This window comes from Anser cygnoides, chromosome 1 (genome assembly GCF_040182565.1).
Source record: "Anser cygnoides isolate HZ-2024a breed goose chromosome 1, Taihu_goose_T2T_genome, whole genome shotgun sequence".
In the NCBI taxonomy this organism is placed as follows: Eukaryota; Metazoa; Chordata; class Aves; order Anseriformes; family Anatidae; genus Anser; species Anser cygnoides.
The window spans coordinates 65,745,782-65,765,219 of record NC_089873.1 but is presented as its reverse complement, the minus strand read 5'-3'; the positions used below and the strand labels follow the sequence as shown (position 1 = coordinate 65,765,219).

At 38.8% G+C, this 19,438-nt stretch overlaps 1 protein-coding gene across 10 annotated transcripts in view; it reads right to left on the bottom strand.

Annotated features, from left to right (window-relative positions):
* The window catches only part of ERC1 (ELKS/RAB6-interacting/CAST family member 1), a 309,043-nt gene that overhangs the window by 238,446 nt on the left and 51,159 nt on the right, over positions 1 to 19,438 (bottom strand). For all 10 annotated transcript variants that reach the window (XM_066990214.1, XM_066990218.1, XM_066990216.1 and 7 more), the window contains exon 3: positions 3,610 to 4,026. In XM_066990214.1, the coding sequence (XP_066846315.1) occupies positions 3,610 to 4,026 (417 nt within the window). The remainder of the gene's footprint in view (positions 1 to 3,609; positions 4,027 to 19,438) is intronic.

Below are 19,438 nucleotides of genomic sequence, written 5' to 3'. Positions count from 1 at the left end.
ATGATGCCACAGCTGCAAAAGTCTACATGGGCTGAGTAAGACACTGACGCCGTACTTGGATGGCAGATCCATGGAGGATACTTAGCTGACAAATCACAAGAAGTTCAGTTTGGAAAATGGGAGAGTGTTACAGAAAAGTAACGTGTTTGCCCTGTTCTTACCTCTTCTGAGGTGTCTGTGTATGGGCACTATTTGAAACAGAATACTGTTTCAATAAAGTGATCCTTGGCCAGAACCACTACAGCTATTCTTTAGTTACGTTCTTAGCTCAGACTTGTGGTTCTGTTAAGAATTTTTCCTTTGGAAATTAGTGCAATCCTTTCTTCAATCACAATAATAGCAGTAGCTGAAGAAATCAATTAATACATATTTACTTTTGAAGGTCAGACTGCTGGCCGCTGCACCATCTGAGAGACCATCTGATGACCTTGAGTCACAACATCACCATCTGAATTACACGTAAGCTTCAAAGTTGGAATATAGAGGGATACCTTTTCCTCCAGAATGCAGACATTTATTATTACTCCTAGTATTTTTTTAACCAAAAGTATAATACACATGTAACTCAGAAATAGTACCTGTGAATTCTGACACCTCAGAACTTGCTTTGGCTAAGATGGTCTAAACTGCTACTGAAGTTTTTCTCAGCTTTTCTGATGTGTTAGAACATAAAGTATCCACAATGACCTCCCAGCTCTTGCATATCCCTTTGGGATATTACTGTTTCTTTTAACAGCAGTATTTAAAGAAGAGTTTAGCATACCTTTCCTGATACTGGAAATACCAGTTAAAGAACAATCAAGAAAGTAGATGGCTTTCTTCAAGACAGCTCAGAAACTGCATAGTTAGTATTTGGGGTATCAAAAGGCTAAAACAACTTACAGATTTGGAAATACAGACAAATATTCAGATAATGGAAGCTTAGGTGAGGAAAGTGATGCAGATAGACCTAGGAAGATCTGCACACAGACCACTTCCAATTGTGGGATGGTGACATTAACTATGAACCAGATCTCGCAGAACACAGCAGCATGGTGCCCAAGAACTCTTCAAGTTTACTAGCTTGAGTCTACAAGCTTGAGGTAGTAAACTTGCTTCAGAGGTAGTCAGCTACAGTTCAGCAACATACCCTAATTTTCCCCGGCCTTCTGGACCCCCACATGAGACTCATTGTCATGGTTTTGGCTGAGACAGAGTTAATTTTCTTTGTAGAGGCTTTTATGATGCTGTTTTGGATTTTCGATGGAAATAGTTTTGATAACACACCAATGGTTTTAATTGTCACATAACAGCCCTGACACCAAGTCAAGCACTTATCAGCTTCTCGTTCTGCCTGCCAGTGAGGAGGCTACGGGTGCACCAGGAGCTGGGAGTGGATATAGCCAGAACAGCTGGCCCAGGCTCACCGAAGGAATGTCCCATACCACGTGGCAACGTGCTCAGAAATAAAAGCTGGGGGAAAGAAGGAGGAAGGGGGGGATGTTCGGGGTGATGGCATTTTTCCCAAGAAACCATTATGCGTGCTGAGCCCTGCTTTCCTGGAAGTGGCTGAACTCCTGCTTGCTGATGGGAAGCAGAGAACGAATTCCTTGGTTTGCTTTGCTTACATGCATGGCTTTTGCTTTACCCAGTAAACACTCTTTATCCCAGCCCATGAGTTCTCACACTTTCACCTTTCCTGTTCTCTCCCCCATCCCACCTGGGGAGAGCGAGCGAGTGGCTGGGTGGTGCTCAGCTGCCTGTTGGCATTAAATCACAGCTCTCGTGCAGACAAGCCTGAGTTGTCAGCATAGTCTAGCTTGGAGCTCAAGAATAACACATGGGTGCTAATAAACCCTTCTTGATAAGGCCCAGTTCAATATGGAAATAGCTTGGCATCTCTTACATAGCACCATGTCTCTGAGGCTCCTAGGGTGCTCAGCTTCAAGGCTGGATTCTGCACCATATCAACAGCTTGAGCTACAAGTTACAGAATTCCCAGCTTATCCTTCTCAGTGCATTAGAAATGGGTTGGCAGTAAAGAGTAATTAAAGTATGTTAGATAAATGGCATTTGCACTTAGAAAATCAATGTCATCTCTACCTTCTCCAGGAAATCATTTACCATAAACATTAAGATTTAAATAATTGATGATTTCCAGACATATGTGAATGAAGAGAGAATTCTTATCTTTCAACATATACTCATCATTGAGCAGAAACAAAAGAAACCGCATTCCTAAAAAAATTACACAGCTCCTGCCAGCTTTTCATTTACGTTGCCGGACTTACAGCAGAAACAAATGGAAGCCATTTGGGGCTCTTCCTGAAATAGATACAAGAATTGGAACAGAATTATCATTGGTCGCTAAATAAAGGAAAAACTGTAGTGTAGAAACTCTGGAATCATATTATCTTCACTCCAGACACTCAAGAGATTACTGCTCTAAAAGAATTAAATCTGGCCTAAATCTGACTCAGAAATGCAATGGGGTCTTGCTTTCTTATATAAATGCTTACAAGAGCACAAGTACAATGGGTCGGGCCATGGAAAACATATAAATAAGAGGTATTAGGAAGTATTTATTAGCTCACAACACTCATTTCAAAAACCTTTTTACAAGACCTTGCTTCCCCGCCTTCTTAGAGAGGGGGGTTAGATCTTGTGTATATGTCAGGCTTTCAAAAAAAATGCTGAACCACAAAACAGATATACGATGTACAAAACAAGTCATAGATTCACATGCACACATTATACATACATCTATAGCTATCGATTCATGCATTCAATCTAGAGATGTATATTAAATAATCTTTACAGAAAATCGTATAATTAGTGAATACGTGCCTGTGTAGATACATAACACACACTGAGTTACTAGCCTTTGAGAAGTCAATATTAGAATGCTTTAGAAGGCTGGTTGACTACAAGTGGAAAATGCACTTAACGTCAAGGAATTTAATGACACTGGCTACACCACACCTTATTTATTTTCCTTTATTTTTCTTAGATACTTGTATTATCGGTATCCTAAATTTTACTGTAATTAGTTTGGGATAGTTAGTAGTGAAGAACGCCTGTCATCACACTGCCCTACTGTGCGATACAGACGTAATGGCGTGTTTTCTTTTCTGTTTTAAGAGAGGTGGGGGAAGGGGTTGCAACATTTGCAGTAGTGTCCCTTTAAGTAATCTTTTTTTTTGGCTGTGCATCCAGGGCAGCTAATAGTTTTATCAAATACCCTTCACAGCAAGACGACTGTTTCCATGGAAACTGTAGAGCAATCATCCATTACTCCTGCAAAGATTTCTCTCAGCTCTCTCCTAAATACAGGTAGCTACTTTCACTGAAGCTAAAATTGAGTGGAAGAATACATTTTACAGTCCATGTGTCAATTCACTTCTCGAGTTTCACATGGGGGCAATGGGGAAAGTGGGGCCTAAGGCACAAACCCCAGGAAATCACACACAAGGAAGTTTTAAGACAGGGTCAAATTCTGTTGTCTGCAATGTAAAATACAGCTTATAGACAGGATGTAAAATTCTTTCCTTACAGATGTGAAATGGAAAGGAGGGGAGATTGAGAGCTAGAGATGAAGATTGGAGATGAACCCAGAGCTTGGTCACTTACCTCTCTCAGCATGTTGTTTTCTTTTTCCTTCTGTTCGAGAAGGCTCTCCAAATGGTGTACATGCATCTCTGCTTCAGCCAACCGTCTTGTTCGCTCATGATCTTCCTCAGTGGCTTTTGCTGACAGACCTTTACTCTGCAGCATCTCCAGCAGCTTTTTGATGGACTCATCACGTGCATTTAAGGTCTGTTTCTGCGTCTCAATACGCAGTTCCATCTCTTCTAAGGTTTTACGTAGCAGGAAGAGTTCCTTGGCCTGGCGTTCATGCTCTGCATGAAGTCGTTGGAAGTTCTCCTCTGTCAGCTCTGCCACAAAGGGCTCACTGGTTCTAGTGCTGCTGTCCTGCTGAAACAGTTGGTTCAGGTCCCGCTGGATCCGCAGTTCATCTTGGAGAGCCTGGATAGTCATCTGCATATGCTGAAAGAATAAATAAACAAAATCAGAGGATTCCCTCCACTGGAGAAATAAAAAGAACAATATGAACCGCTTCAGTCTTCCTCAACTACCAACAAAGAGGAAACTTCAACACTGACAGAACAATATTGTTTTTTGAAAGCAGAATTTTAGAGAAGAAACTAGGTTTTCTATAGTACTTTCAAGTCCCTTCTTTTATGCATGGTAGAGGTTGTTTAATGCTAGAAATCTTCTTGAGTGATACTCCCAATTCCACCAACCTGAGTGGGTCACCATTTCAAATCCAAAAATGTTGGTAGGCAAAATCTGAGAGCTCTGAATATTCTTTTTCCAAGTATTTGTCTATGCTACAGAAGAATTCTGCATAAGAAGTCCTAGATGAAAATTACTCTCTTGGCAAAGCAAAGGGACACATGTCTATAAGAATATATGTACTATTTAATAAAATGTAATCAGCCACAGAGGCTCCCCTAGGTCTTCAGTAGTGACACTATACATAGCACAGATCTCAGTTGACTTACAGATGAGGCTTTGTCATGTCAAAAAGAAATACAACTACAGAAAAATGGATATATGCTGACTGGGGTGCATACAATTTTATGCATGAGGATCTTAGTAGAGAACAGAGACTGCTGCCTTACAAATAAGAATGTGCAGTCAATCCAATGATCAGCAGTAATTTGTGGTTGTGCAAGACAATAAATCCTATCTCAATGACTATGAATACAGTGAGATAATATAAGTGCGATAAAATAGGAGAAGCACAGTTTGCCTGGGAAAAAGTCTTTCCTTCATATATAGATAAACATTTGTGTTCCTCTCTGTAAAACAGAAGTATTAGGACAATAAGAGGGAAGTACTAACATGCTGAACAAAGGTCTGATTACCAGGGATGAGATACCCACTGAGTTATATATCTCGACTCGCTTCTTGAGAGTGGCAGATGCGCTCACAATTTAGTCTGAATGTAAACAAGTCGGATGGCTTGTTCTCTGGGGTCTACTTTTGTATTACAGAAATCAACATCTGCAATACAGTTATTTCCAGTATTCACCAGGACTAAAGTATAAGTTAATATTATAAACTGTTATCAGACTTGATGCAGGAAACACACTGTTAAGGTCTGTAATGTAAAGACGGTGCCTATTTCGTACGCTTGACATAAATTCAAGTAGCTCATTTCACTCAAACATTTGTGAAAGAGAAGATGTAAAAAGATTTAGGTTGAAGTATTACTTCAAAAATGCATTTATCACAATTACTATATAAAATTCCTTCAGGATATTCAAAAACTGTCTGGACACAGTCCTGAGCAACCTGCTCTAGGTGGCCCTGCTTGAGCAAGGGTGTTGGACCAGATGACCTCCAGAGGTCTCTTCCACCCTCAGCCATTTTGTGATTTTATGATACTACGAAAATACAATAGCTAGATACATGTACTGCAAATACTATATTCTCTCTTTAACTCGTTTTAGATTTAACAGTCAGATTGGTTGTATGGAATGATGCATAAAGGCAGTCAAATCCCATTTTCTTTACAAAGGTCAAAACTCCAGAAGTACTTCTCCTTTTGTGTTCTGGCCTATAAGAGGACAGTTCGGTTCTCTTAAGTGGTTGTCACTGAAAACTTGGCTGAAAACCAGCCACAGCGACACAGAGTCTTTCCAGCCAGATCTCTGATGCAGCTGATGGAGTGACTACACCAGTGCTGATCCTGGCACAATGTAGGGTTGGAAATGTGCAGCCAAGGAGCTGGTAGAGACAAAAGTGGAACTATCCTTTATGTTATCAACATAAACTGAAATCAGCTTAAATGTGTAGCTTCATGACTGATTTAAGGTGCTATAACTGCCTTTTCTTCTATTTCAATAACACAATACTTGGCAGTTAGTCATGCTATTAATCTAAAAAAATAGGTCATAGAATCTGTGTGATAACTTGGCACAGGTTTATTAGGTTAGGGGATAATTAATTACTCTTCCTAAATGTAGATTGCATTTATATATTGGTAGGCACTCAGATTTATTTTCAAGTTGACATTCAATAGTACAAGAGAAGAATAGAAACATCTCAAAGGAATCAGTTTGGATTTGGAAACCTTTTTAGCCAACACTTTTTTTTTTTTTTTAATGCAGATTTCCGTTTTCATTCCTTGTCATTCCTCCAAACCACAGTCAGAGTAAGAATGTCAGAAAACCTCCAAGCTTTCAACCTGAGGCACTACTACAAGCGTGCCAGCGTGCAGGTAGGCAATCAAAGCTACTACAATCTGTTCAATTAACGTACAGTGATCGAGCTGTAAGAAAAACTCTACTGTGCTCATGAAAAGGTTTGCCTTATCTGTACCTATATAACATGAATAAAATCAGTAGAACTTACCAGCAGAAGCAAGAGAATATCCTTAAATTTCCTTAAACTTCAAACTAAATTACCTAACTAGATACAACTTTACAATTCCACAGGAGTTAATTCCGTTTGTAAATATGGCTTTGAGAAGCCCTACTTATGCAGAGCCCAGCTGTGTGTTGTTCTTCCAGCTAACAAGCTCCCACATGCTTCCACCTGCCTCTCCACATACTGCCGCCTCAGCATTTCCTTTCTCCCAAGCAAGAAAAGAGCTTCTTCTGAGCAACCACATCATCTACTAAATGAAATGACTTCCTCTACTCAGAGTTGTCTTGGAATCAAACTTGGGTTATTTATAAACATCAATGGACTAAACCACCACAACCAAATTCCTGCGTTCGAATTTTAATCATTTGATCTGCTGTGAATCTCATTTCGAGTTACATAGGCAAATATTGCATCTCATAGACCCACAGAAATTCTTTCCCAAAGCTGGGAAAGAACCTATTATAACTTCTGGGCCAAAGAACCAAAATCTGTCATACAATTCAGAAACAGGATGTGAAATAAAATTTAAATCCAATGACAAATGGCACATAAGGGAATCCATCAGTTTTAAGCAAGGAAAGAACTGGTCAGCAACTGCAATGTATGCAGTTTCCCAGGGAAAATTAAGAGCTATGGAAGAGAGGAGAGGTTAACCCTGATCACTCTTCTCCAAGCTGCTCAGCTGAAAAACTTCATTATGTGCAAAGGAGCTGGAAAACAAGCCACAGAATATTGTTCTATGCTTTAGACACCCACTCCTTTCCAACATGAAAGAGGTATGCAAAATGGGTTCTTTGCTCTGCTTTCCAACAAATTTTTATGATTTTCAGAATAATGAAACATTATTTAACCAACTTTTATTAGTTGGCATCATAAATAAACCAGTTTTTCAGTTATCATAGCTCTCCTTCCAAATCATTTCAAAGAAAACATCCTTTTCCCCCTGAAGGAGCAGACAAGTCTTATTAGCTTCTCATCCATTTCTTAGACTTCACTTTTAAATCAGTGACTATCCCAGAAAGGCAAAATCTTTTCCACGTTCATATAATATTAGCCACCAATGTTAATTGGATTTCTAGGACCCTCAATCTGACTTAAAAGATACTGCTGAAATTATCTCATCTAGGAATAGACAAGTAAAAATACCTTTAATCCCACTGAGCTTGGTTACATCCTACTCTGCTGGGTAAAGTACCAATCACACTCCTCCATAGTTTAATAAAGATAACGTAGTTAAAGTCAAAGCAATTATATTCAACCTGTACTTTGCTTGAAGCTTATTGCTCTTATTTCAGACCTTGAGGATTCCCTGTTTTTTCCAGTAATGAAAGTTGGTTTTTAAGCATCACTACAAATTATAACTACATCTGCAAATTACAAAGATATTTTTGGGAGCATATCTCCCTAGTAAGGGTATTTCTGGTTATGCCTAAAGTACTTCTGTCTTTGCAGTACTAAGCCCCTTTCGGCCCATCTCAAATGTAAACACCCAAGGTGCAAACAACCTCTTACCAGCTGTTTCTCTGCCTATATTACCTCCATGGGGCAACTTAAAAGTTTGTTAATTGGGCTCTACACAAGGGCAAAGGCTGCCTTTCATCTGCAGCACAAAATTTACATCTGCAAGCAGAAGAACATGATTCAATCTTCTACTCTGCCTAACAGGTTTCAAATTCACATGTCCCTCACCTTGGCAGATTGGTTACTTGAGTTTCCAACCTACAGTATGAATACAGTCAATGATACAGAAGTTCCTTGTATTCGGTTCACAAAAAATCCCCGTTGTTGTGGGCTTAGGGTAATGCACACCTCTTGCACACCTCTTGCTGTACTGGTGAGTTTGGGAACCTTGCTGCAGGCAGCTCTTTTCATCTCTCCCCATCGAAGCTTTTCTATTTTGCATGAAATATTTAAAGATTCTGTAGGCCTGATGGAAAATACCGAAGAGGGCACAGTTTCGTATTCTATTTGGTTGCACACACAAATACAGAAAGACCTGAAGAGCAATTCTTCCAATTAATTTAAATGTTTATCATCTTACCATTCCAAAGGCAGTGGAAGAAGTGGATTTTAACATCCTGAGACTGAAAAGGGAATTTAGTCAATACTTTACAGCCAAGATCTCCATTTTAACCCTAAATTTTAGATCAAAAGGAGGCAAGCCTTGCTACCAGCATGATTTTGAGAGAAAGAATTAAATTGTGCTATACTTCTAAAAGAAAGGATTCATACTCATACTGGCAAGACAGAGCTTGACCTACCAAGCTAAGGTGCTTAAGATTCCAATAAGCAGCTGTGTGTTTGTTTTTAATTGCCTTGTTTAGGTTATTCACACTGCAGATACTGTCTTTGTAACTACCTTAATAAGATGCATAACTCGTCCCATCCTTTATTCAAGAAGGCTGAATGCCTAAATTAGAACTGTGGGATCTGCAATAGAGGCAAGGCACCTAGGCTTTGAACACTTCTGTAGTTAAGTTCTCTATAATCTTCTGGTTTTAAATTCTAAGTAGGTTAAGCACAGAAATCACAATTTTTAGAACACCAAGAAAAAAAAAAATCAGTATGTTCCGGGGAGACCCGTCAACAATCAGGAAAGAGGAAGCCAAGAACCTACCCTTTCCCAGCAACAAAGAAAAACATGACATGCAGTTATACAACACTGTGTCACAGAAATTCGTCACAGTGGGGTGGGAAGCATTTTTACATTCTGCAGAACTCCTATATATATATATGTACATCCTCTTACACTGCGAGAACACTGAGCTCATGTTCATGAGCAAGGGAATATGGGGTGATGGCAAGGAAGGGGCGGAAAGAGGTCCCACTAAGATACATGTGCAGTATTAGTAGAGTTTCAGCCTAGGAGACAACTATTCAAGCTCTTGTTCACCATCTTCATGTATTCCAAACATACACGTTTGGTCAGCAAACAATAAGCTGGTTTGGGGTGGATCTCTAACAAGGAATTCTTACAGAAAGGAATGAGAGATTCTACTTTGTATAAATATCTGACTAGTGACTGGCTTAGAAATTTGAGCCTACATCTCTCAAATCGAAGTGCCATAAAGGGAAGCTGAATCTCAGCTCAAGGTCTTTGAATTAGACAAGATGCCCCTTACAATCTCTCACACTGCAGCGTGCATCCCTGAGTAAGTCTATTTCCTGCTCAAGGGTTGATCTCATCTCACTCTTTTCTAATTTTTAATCAGAAGTTCCACTGCAGAGGGAAGAAATCTTTTCCTAACAAAAGCTTTGCTGATATTGGCAGATTCAATAAATTTTCTCATTAAAAATATTATTGACAAACTTAGCTACTGAAAATTTCCTGATTACTTCTACTGTAAAACCACAATGCCAAGACATCCTGTACTGAATGACAGCTTTACGATGTACATGTATTTGGCAGTTTTCTGTGAATCTGCTCAGTGATCAAGCTGTTCTTCATGCAGAAAACAGTAAGTGCTTGGAAAGACATAGGACAGGTTTGCATTTGTTGTATCACATACTTCTGGGTACAACGCAGGGATGAAGGAAAAAAAAAAAGAAGAAAGAGACAGATCTAATGTGCTAATTGACCAAAAAACAGGTTTCTGAAGATGCCAGTTTATAGGTAATCTCTTTTATATAGCCACCTCTTTTTATAGTTGGGGGTGAAAAAAAAAAAAACAAAACAGACAAACTTAATGCCAGGAAAGCCCTTCAAGGTCTGAAATAGATACACTTGGAGTACCTAACAAAAACAGCCTTATTTTTATCTTTAGGTCATCGTGACTAGGTTGCTACTACTCTAAAAATACAGAAACAGTAATTACAGTATGTTTTATGTCCAAAGGACAATTCAGTAAGGTCTACCTTCAAATGTGGAGTAACAGCAAATGACAGAACCTACAAGAGCCCGTGAATGTGCTTTTCTTGCCAGTAAATCTGCACGCACAATCACAAAGTTTTGTATTATGACAATTCCTTTAGTGTTCTTCACAATGAAGGCATTTCAAACTTTTGTAAGAGGATGAACTCCATTAAGCTCAAAAGCGATCCCATGCCAAATGCTAGAATAGAGTTTGGTCGCTATGGGAAATCACTCTCTCCCATTCTCAAAGAGTTAATGTTTTGGCAGCCTTTCTGGGAAATAGGTTCTGCTGAATGCACAGTAGAAGCAAAGGCCTGGCTATCTGAGGGAGTCCCTGCTGACATTCAGCTGCAGCCCACGCAAAGAAACTGAAAAAAGGGCTAATGTCAGGTGTCCAGCAGGGCTGGGATGAAACAGAACTTGCCAGTTCCAGAAATGCTACATATTCCCTTGTAAAATGGATCAGGGGCTTCAAAACCCTTATTTGAATGGAAATGAATGGATGATTTTTATAATGTTTAGCTCTGATAGAAAATGCAGCTATGACTGTAATAGGATTTAATTTGTGAAAGCCAAAGAAATAGACTTGTATGTTAAAGACAAACATACATTGCATTACCTCTGAAACAGCAGAAGGGCAAGATAATAAAAAAATGCTATAAAGAGCTTAAGTTGTCAGCAATACATTTTTCAGCTGAACTAGACTGACACGAAGTGACTCCCTTGGTTTAAGGGGGCAGTGTGCAGTGTCCTCCCGTCTGTACAAAAACAAATGAAAAACCCCTACATGCACACATGCAAAACAGCAGAAATGAATCTAAACTCCAAAAGTAAGCAGACCAGAAACAACTGGTAAACTTGTAGCCACAGAAGAACCAAAACTGCAATTCATTAGCTTCATACTAAGTGTACAGGTAGATGGCATCAAAACAGCTGCAAGGTAAAACAATAAATACAGTATACCAGTTATTCAGTGGCAAATGCTCACATGAAAAATATTCATCTACCATAAATATAAAGCAGCTTATCTGGCAAAGGAAAAAAGTAAGCTATTTGTATTTTCAAGGAGTAAAACAAGTATATGGGAAGTTTCTATAGAATACCTGATGCACTAAAAAGCATAACTTATTTTGAAGAAATTGTGCACATACTTTTTTTTTTTTTTTTGAGATTATTTTCTCACCTGCTGTAAGACACTTGTTAGTTCAGACCACAAAATTTGAGATCCAACATCTGTGGAAATATATTATGATTGCCACATAGGAACTAAACACATTGTTAAAGAGTAATTGATCTGTAAAAACAGCATTGACTTGTGACAGCACAAACATGGCTACACCTGGTTTAGATGACAGACATGACCATCATCTACTTCAGCTTCAGAAGATGGGATTTCTAAACTCTGACAGAACCATCACTAAAGACAAAGTGTCACTGCAAAAGCGTAAGAGACTTCATTAACAACACAGTGTTACTCTGTGTTGATGATGGAGATTCCAATGAGCCATCATTGTACAAATTTCTTGATCCATCCCTAGTAATAAATCATGATGTTAGGCTTTTCACAAAATTTTATTTCATGGGGAACGGGAGAAAAAAAGAGCACTTAAATGTATTATAGACAACAGCAGAATTTCCATTTGATTTTTTTTCTAGGTATGCCAATATGTTCTCTATAGTCACAGGTACAAACCTTGTGATCATGATCAAGAGATATCTGCAAAGCCTAAGTTACACTGCTGCAAGCATCATCCTTAGAAAGTGACTACTTTTTCTGACTAATAAGCATCAGCAACATACTAGCTAAAAACTTCCAGGTTCTGAAGATGAGTTCAGTTCTTGACAGAATGGGAATAAAAGCCAAATATTTACTGTGAGAATCATAAACTAGCAGAAGAAAACATAAGTCCAGTTACCAAGTCCTTGGTTTACAAGATTCTGCCCAAGTCTAGTTTCAGAGGTCTACAATCCTGGGCGCGGGAGAGGGGAACTGGGTGGGTAACTATCTACTTTCTCATGTGCTTCTACACAGAAAGTGACTGCAGAAACCAGGAACATAAGATGTAGTTCCCCTGTATGAACATAAGCTCTATCCCTTTCCTGCATATGCTTTACCAACACATAGGGCTACAAAAAACAGCACTGAAGAGTGAAAATGGGTACAAGAAAAAAAAAAATGTATTTTTCCCTTTTCAGAAGTGTGCTTTTAAATGCATTTTAATATAGAAAGTCTTTAACAACATGTCTCTGTACTATCACAAACTATATTTTTCACCATGCAATACCAAGAAAAAGTAGATTCAAGGATTAGGGGATAACAATTGTCTGGTTAAGACAATTCCTAGTTGAGTTGTTTCAAACATTTATTTCTGCCTCTTTATCACTGCCCAGAACCTCAGAAGATTCTGATGATGACAGTCTTAATCCCTAGTCCCCCAAGTGGAAAAGAGAGCTCATCCCATTCTGGGTTGTGATTTCTGTATTCTTCTGTATCAGGGAAGGGAAAAGGAGATGATAAGAAAGAGTAAACAGCATAACAAACACACCAGAAAGCTCAGCAGCTAAGGTACTCTGGTGAACAAATAAGAGACATGTATTAAATATGTCAGATACTATTGAGAAAATCCCTGCCCAGGATATATTTACATGTATTTGTTCGCATTGCTAGGATTGAGGCATCTAAAGCAAATAAGTAATGAAGGTAAAGAGAGCGCCCTATCTATCTACTTCAGCTTTTTTAAGCTGCAGTTTTACTGTAAAAAAGGATCGATAGTAGGTAAGCCAAGCAAATGACCAATACTGCTAAAATTAGTGTGTCGGGACTTATTATTGCCTTATCTAGCAGAGTGGGTGCACAGAAACACTGTTTCTCAGGGCCAGAAATCATCTTTGATGGACAATAAAAATAAACCTGTCATCATATGGACTGATAGAAAACATAAGAACATAAGGAAGTAAACCACATTGATTTCATCTTGTCCTGTATACTACCTTCAAAGTTGCTGAAAGGGAATACCTGAGGAAAACCATAAGAGGGTGAATATATAGTAATAGTACAGTAATTCTTTTCTAGTATATTCTCCCAGCATCTGTAGGTGAGGGATTTCTTAAATCTGAGATGATATATTTGTGACAAAGCAATAATAAAAATAAAATATAAACAATATGAACTAGCTCTATCCCTACACTGATTTTCACCAGGAGAAAGACTGGAAAATCAAAAATGGTCTACCAAGAAGCTACCTTGATGGTATACCAATGTCTGCACAGCAGAATGAAAAATCAATTCAGTCAAATGTAAACATGTTCAATTATTTAAACAAACAAATTTCTTATGAACTAACTGTCATTTGACAAAAAAAATGACATTCTACAAATAAGCAACACTGATAATTTCTGTACTGATTTTAACCTCATTTAATTTCCTGTGAGACTATCCAAATTGGGTTAGTACTACACTACTTAAATATCATCTTTTATTTATATACAGATACAAGCTTTGATTATTTGCTTCTGTGCTGACAAAGAAGCAAAGCCCTTATGTATATGCAGTTTTATTCATTACAGAATCACAGAATGGTTGAGGTCGGAAGGGACCTCCGGGTCCCCGTGGTCCAATCCCTGCTCAAGCAGGGCCACCCAGAACAGGTTGCCTGGGACCACCTCCAGGTGACTTTGGAAGGTCTTCAAGGAGGAGACTCCACAGCCTCTCTGGGCAACCTGTGCCAGCTCTCTGTCACCCGCACAGCACAGAAGGGCTGCCTGGTGTTCGGAGGGAACCTCCTGTTTTCCAGTTTGTGCCCACTGCCTCTTGTCCCAGCACCAGGCACCACTGAAAAGAGCCTGGCTCCATCCTCTTTGCACCCTCCCTTCGGGTATTTACGGACAGTGATAAGATTCCCCCTTAGCCTCCTTTCTCACTGCAGCAAGATAATTCATTACAATTTCTGTCTCCTTTATTTGGCAAGCACCAACTTCCTTTGTCACAAATTGTGTTGATAAAACGGATCTTAACGTAAGAGGTTTCTGGAGGAGGAAAAAAAAAAAACAACACACAAACATCAGACTGATCCATACTCAGGCCAGCCATGATAGATCTTATAGAACTCCATCTTATGGTATTTTGCATAGCTATGCAACCCACTAGAACTCAATTTCATCCACAGTATAGATTCCTTCTAAATGTTGCATGAACTGAATAGGTGGAACAGGTGTTTAAGTGCCACATACAGATTTTGTGAACCCCTCAGCCCATGGAAGTAGTTAGAAATGATAATGGTACTTGAGAGAAGAATATTAATATTTACATATGTAGAAGTGCCTAATATTTTCAAATTAATAGCTTCTATATGAAACATGACTCATTTTGCTAATAGGAGCTCTTCTGCAAAAACATATTCTTATTAGCCAACTCTATTAGGGAGGTCAGCAAATACATGTTTCCATTAGCTGATGCAAGGAATCAATCCAAGATAAAAGGTGCTCTGCTACGGAACCTTTGATCTCATATTCAGTATTTTCCAGAATATGCACACACATCAACCCTGAGCTCGAAAAAGGAAAAACAGCTGATCATTGATAATGAAAGAATAATATATAAAAAACAAATGCAAGGAAAGCAGTCAACTGCTTTATCCACATCAATTCCCATGCCATCTCCCGCCCAAATTTAAAACCTTTTATACTAGGTGATTTGGAGTGACTACAATATAAATATCAATACACATTTTCATTAACCAACATGAATATGATCAAAATATTTTGAATAACTTCTACTGCATGCATAAACCCTATTCCTCTGTAGGGTTTTATACCTCTAAAGGTATAAAATATGGAGTAGCCCTGATCTTCAAAGCTTTTTGAATATTTCAAGCTTATGATTCCTGTGGACTGATGCACCGATCACAGGGTAGGCTGTAACCAATACGTTGATTTCAAAGAATTAGTTTTAATATCAAACAGTAAGCTTTTCAGCTTCTGCTTACCCACACACAGCAAAGTACTGTAAGCAACTCACTGCAGGCAAATACAATAATTAGTTCTTCCTGCCAGTCTGGAACACAGCATAGTGGCACCTACAGTTGTAAGTAATACTGGAAGATCTCATGAGCTATCTGATGCTCACAGACTATAATTAGTGACCACAACAGTATTTTTTCCAAACTTGTGGCATTTTGGTGGTTTAGGAAATACGCTCTCCAGATGACAGGATTAAGGAGTTTTCAAACTATAGCAGGTTAATAAAAAGCATTGCTGTCCAGAAATTGAGTTACTGAGATGAGATTGCAAGAGCCCACTAACCAGTTGAAGAAACGAAAGATTTGCTAGCCCCACCAGATCAAATCATAAAACTTGGACAGAAGCTCACCAGCGCTCTGAAAGCACTGAAATTTGTTGTTTTTAAAGAAGTTTTCTTGAGAAAGAAAAGCATCAAATGACCAGATATGGCCACAAATATGACTACATGAAGAACTTGATCCTTTGATCCTGTAAAATAATAGGACATGTGACATCCAGGATCTCATAAAAAACAAATGGCTGGTACTGTGCTGAAACTACAACACATGAAAAATTTTTGCCAAGGGAGTCTTTGCAGTGTTCAACCAAGACAGGGACAGAACCAACAACACAGGAGAGCTGCTGCCTCTCGGCTGCTCAGCCTGCATGCAGAATGAGGTTTTGCCAGCCTGCTCACAACCTACCCTGGGTCAAGCAGTTTGCAGCGACTGGGTGCAAATTCATTGCATGGCCAGGAGCTGGAATTGGGAGCTGGAAGCAAGAAAAGCATAGGAGATGGACAATAGGAATTAGGACATTGGCTGCTTATAATTTTTCTTGTTCTGATTAGATGGTAGTGTTGCAAGGGAAAAGTCAGCTTATGGAGCTGACTTTTAAGTACAGAGTGCTGAGACACTGTGTGGCCAACACACCATCCCACTGCTTCACAAGAAGACAGGACCAATTTGGTTACATCATGTAATACTTCCATTCTTGCTTTACTTACTTGCTCATAGTTTCTCCAATACGCCTCCTTAACTGCTTTCTATCCAATACATAAATGTAAGCATTGCATCTTCTCACATTTACAATCCTGTCAATTCTTCTGCAAGTTTCCTGAAAAAGCATCTCTGTGTGTTTTGCTTGTTTTAAGCCACAATATGAAATAATTGAAGAATTCCACCCTCAACTGGCCCAAATTCAAAAGGCCTAAAACAATATGAAACAAGAACATTGCCCAGGTACATCATCGGTCACTACAGAGGGATATCATTTTTACACTGCTACATAAAAAAAAAAAAAAAAAAAGAAAAACACCTTTAGTCCCTTAGTCATTCTCCCTTCTCAAAGCAGGAAGTATGGGCTTTTTTTTTTTTTCTTTTTTTCTTTTTTTGAGTTATCAATGCACCAGTCAGCCACAATGGCAGCAATCACTTGATGTCTATCTTGCAAGATTAGGGCTTGAAGTTCTCGCAACAAAATCACCTCCTTGCCACATGGAATATATGAATCCATTCCATCCTCATAGTTTTTCCTCAGTTTCTTCCAAATGCATGAAGGAAAAACGTAGAAATCCATTATTTGTGACAGAATTTACAATGAAGAACTTACAATAAGCAGTGGGCCTCAATTAAACCTTTTCAAACCTGTTGATTTTTGATACTATACATGTTATCTTCTCAGCTCTCAGCCATGAAATATTGGCTACATTCACAAATAAGGGACTTGAACATGTTTATTCTGGGTATGTCAAGTCTGTTACGCTGAGTGTAGTTTTGGAAAGTCAGGCAGATGAAATGTGTTACTGGAATTTCGGGATAAATTTAGAATATGGCTGCAGTAATCATTGTCCCTGTGAAAGAACATATTAAAAAAACACTGATCCCAATGCTCTGGCACTTACCCTCCTGCTGAAATGACAGGAGCGCCTTTGAGGGCAAAGCAGAGTGCAGCACATTGCACTACGTTAATAAAGGAACTTTCTGTGACCTATAAGAGGTAACACAACATCCCTTTGATCGAGTTCAAGCAATAAGCTCCCGTGCGAAAAACATGCGGTTCAACCACGCCAAGTGCAAAGCGCTGCACCTGGACTGGGGCATTCAAACTCCTGCTAGAATTACCATGACAGTGGTAGATGCTTGGCTCACATGCTGCTTTGGAAGCACAATTGAGGATTTTCATTATGAAACTCTTTACTGGATCTTTTCATCTGTTATGAAAATAGCAACACAGAAAAGTTTTCCATTTAGAAGAGTGGTTCTTCCCTGTAGACATCTTCCTAGCACTCAAGCCATGAGGTACAGTAAGTTGGGTTCTCAGTAAGCATCAGAAATGCATCTTATCAAAATGCAAATTGGACAAGCTAAAAGGAACATATGCAATAGGATGGACAACAAGACTGACTTTTGTCAGTGGAAAGCTTTACTACCATCCTGTCTAACCTTGCATATCACTCAAGGAATCAAGGGAACAGACAGAAGCACAAAAACGAGATCTGGGTTCACCATAATAAACATTAAACTACCAAACACTGAGAATAGTCTTGCATTTCCCATCAAAATGGATAGTTGGTGTAGACCGTGTCCGTAAAATCATTTAGGGTAAAAATTGCTCTCCAAATGAATATTGGCTCTTAATACATTTTTCAGGAACTATGTATTCATGAATCATTACTACATAGTCATTCATGCAGTATATGTCATGCTGTTAGGCTTCTTGCAGGGCAATGACTGAAGTCACTTGTTTCTTTATATACCAGACTGAGAACACAATTGTTCAAGACCTGTAGAAATAGAGATAAAATAGATAGAAATCTAGCTTTTTGGGTCTGGTTCAAATGCATTTATGCAAATTATCTTGTAACCAAGTGTTTTGCATTTAGAAATGATTCAGAGAAATATATTCATCTGTTGATACATCTCTATGAACAACTGTCAAGACAGAAAGGAGAATGGAATTCCCTGCTGTGAGTTTGAGGTGTCAATCCACCAACTTAAGCAAGAGTTTAAGCAAGGCACAAGCATCTGAACAAAGATACTAACCTCAGAGTCTGTTAATTCAGAACTATGAAGAAGACGACTAGAAAGGGCTTGTAACAATGAGAATCTCATAACCTCATTTATCTAGTGTTACACATCTAGCTTCAGGGAGACAGAACAAGGTGGTTTCTGATGTCTAGCATTCTTGTCTGTTGGGTTTGTCCTAGGACACAGAAACAATTAGGGAATGGATTTCCTCTAAGCCACCTCACTGCAAGATTGAAGGGCCAGTGCTAAAACTTATTTACAGTTTAAGGTACACTTCAGAATAACTGACTGAACTTTCCTTGAGAAATAAATATCCCCCCTCCTTCCCAGCCCCACACACTCTCTTGGCTTTACAGAAAGTACTCATTAGTCAAGAAATAGAGCAAAAGTAAAATGCAGCAGTGTTTAATTCCTTTTTTTTTCTTTCACTAAGAAAAAACAGATGCCTAGACGAGCTTTACTAGACAGAAGACTTGTACATCTAATTAACACAGAAACCCGGAACATATTACTAAGGAACCACTCCACATTCCTGAACTTTATAGTCCTTTCATTCCTTTTAGATTCCATCTAACATTAACATATGTTTTACAACGCTCCTGCTGGTAGCACTGCTTGGAGATGCCCTTGATACGGAGACGAGCAGACGAGCCACAAACTCAGGACTGAAACGAAGTGTCCTGAATTCTTGAAGACGCATGCACATTTCTCCCCTCTAATTAGACCCCCAAACACCCTAGTCCAGTCGAACAAACCTCATTTTCCATTAATGCAGCTGGAGCACAAACATGTAATTTCCAATAGCTATTTTTAACTAATGAGTACAACCAGATATGTACCTAAGCTTTCAGGGCCATTTGGTTTTGGTGTTAGGGCAAAACTGGGTTTTGCATTGTTTTGTTTTGCTTTTTTTAAGAGACTTTTTTTTATAAACTGCTTACAAACACACTGTTCTTGGAGAACAAGATATGAGAGAACAACCCCCTGTTTCCTTTCTGCTCTTTGCTACTAAAAGTAGACGGCCATTTGTCATCTTACTCTGCCACCAGATTAATTGACTGCTGTTTATATTGTAACCCTCCAAACAAAATTTTGAGGGATAAAAATCCACCTAAACTGGTAACTGCGTAATAGCTAGCAT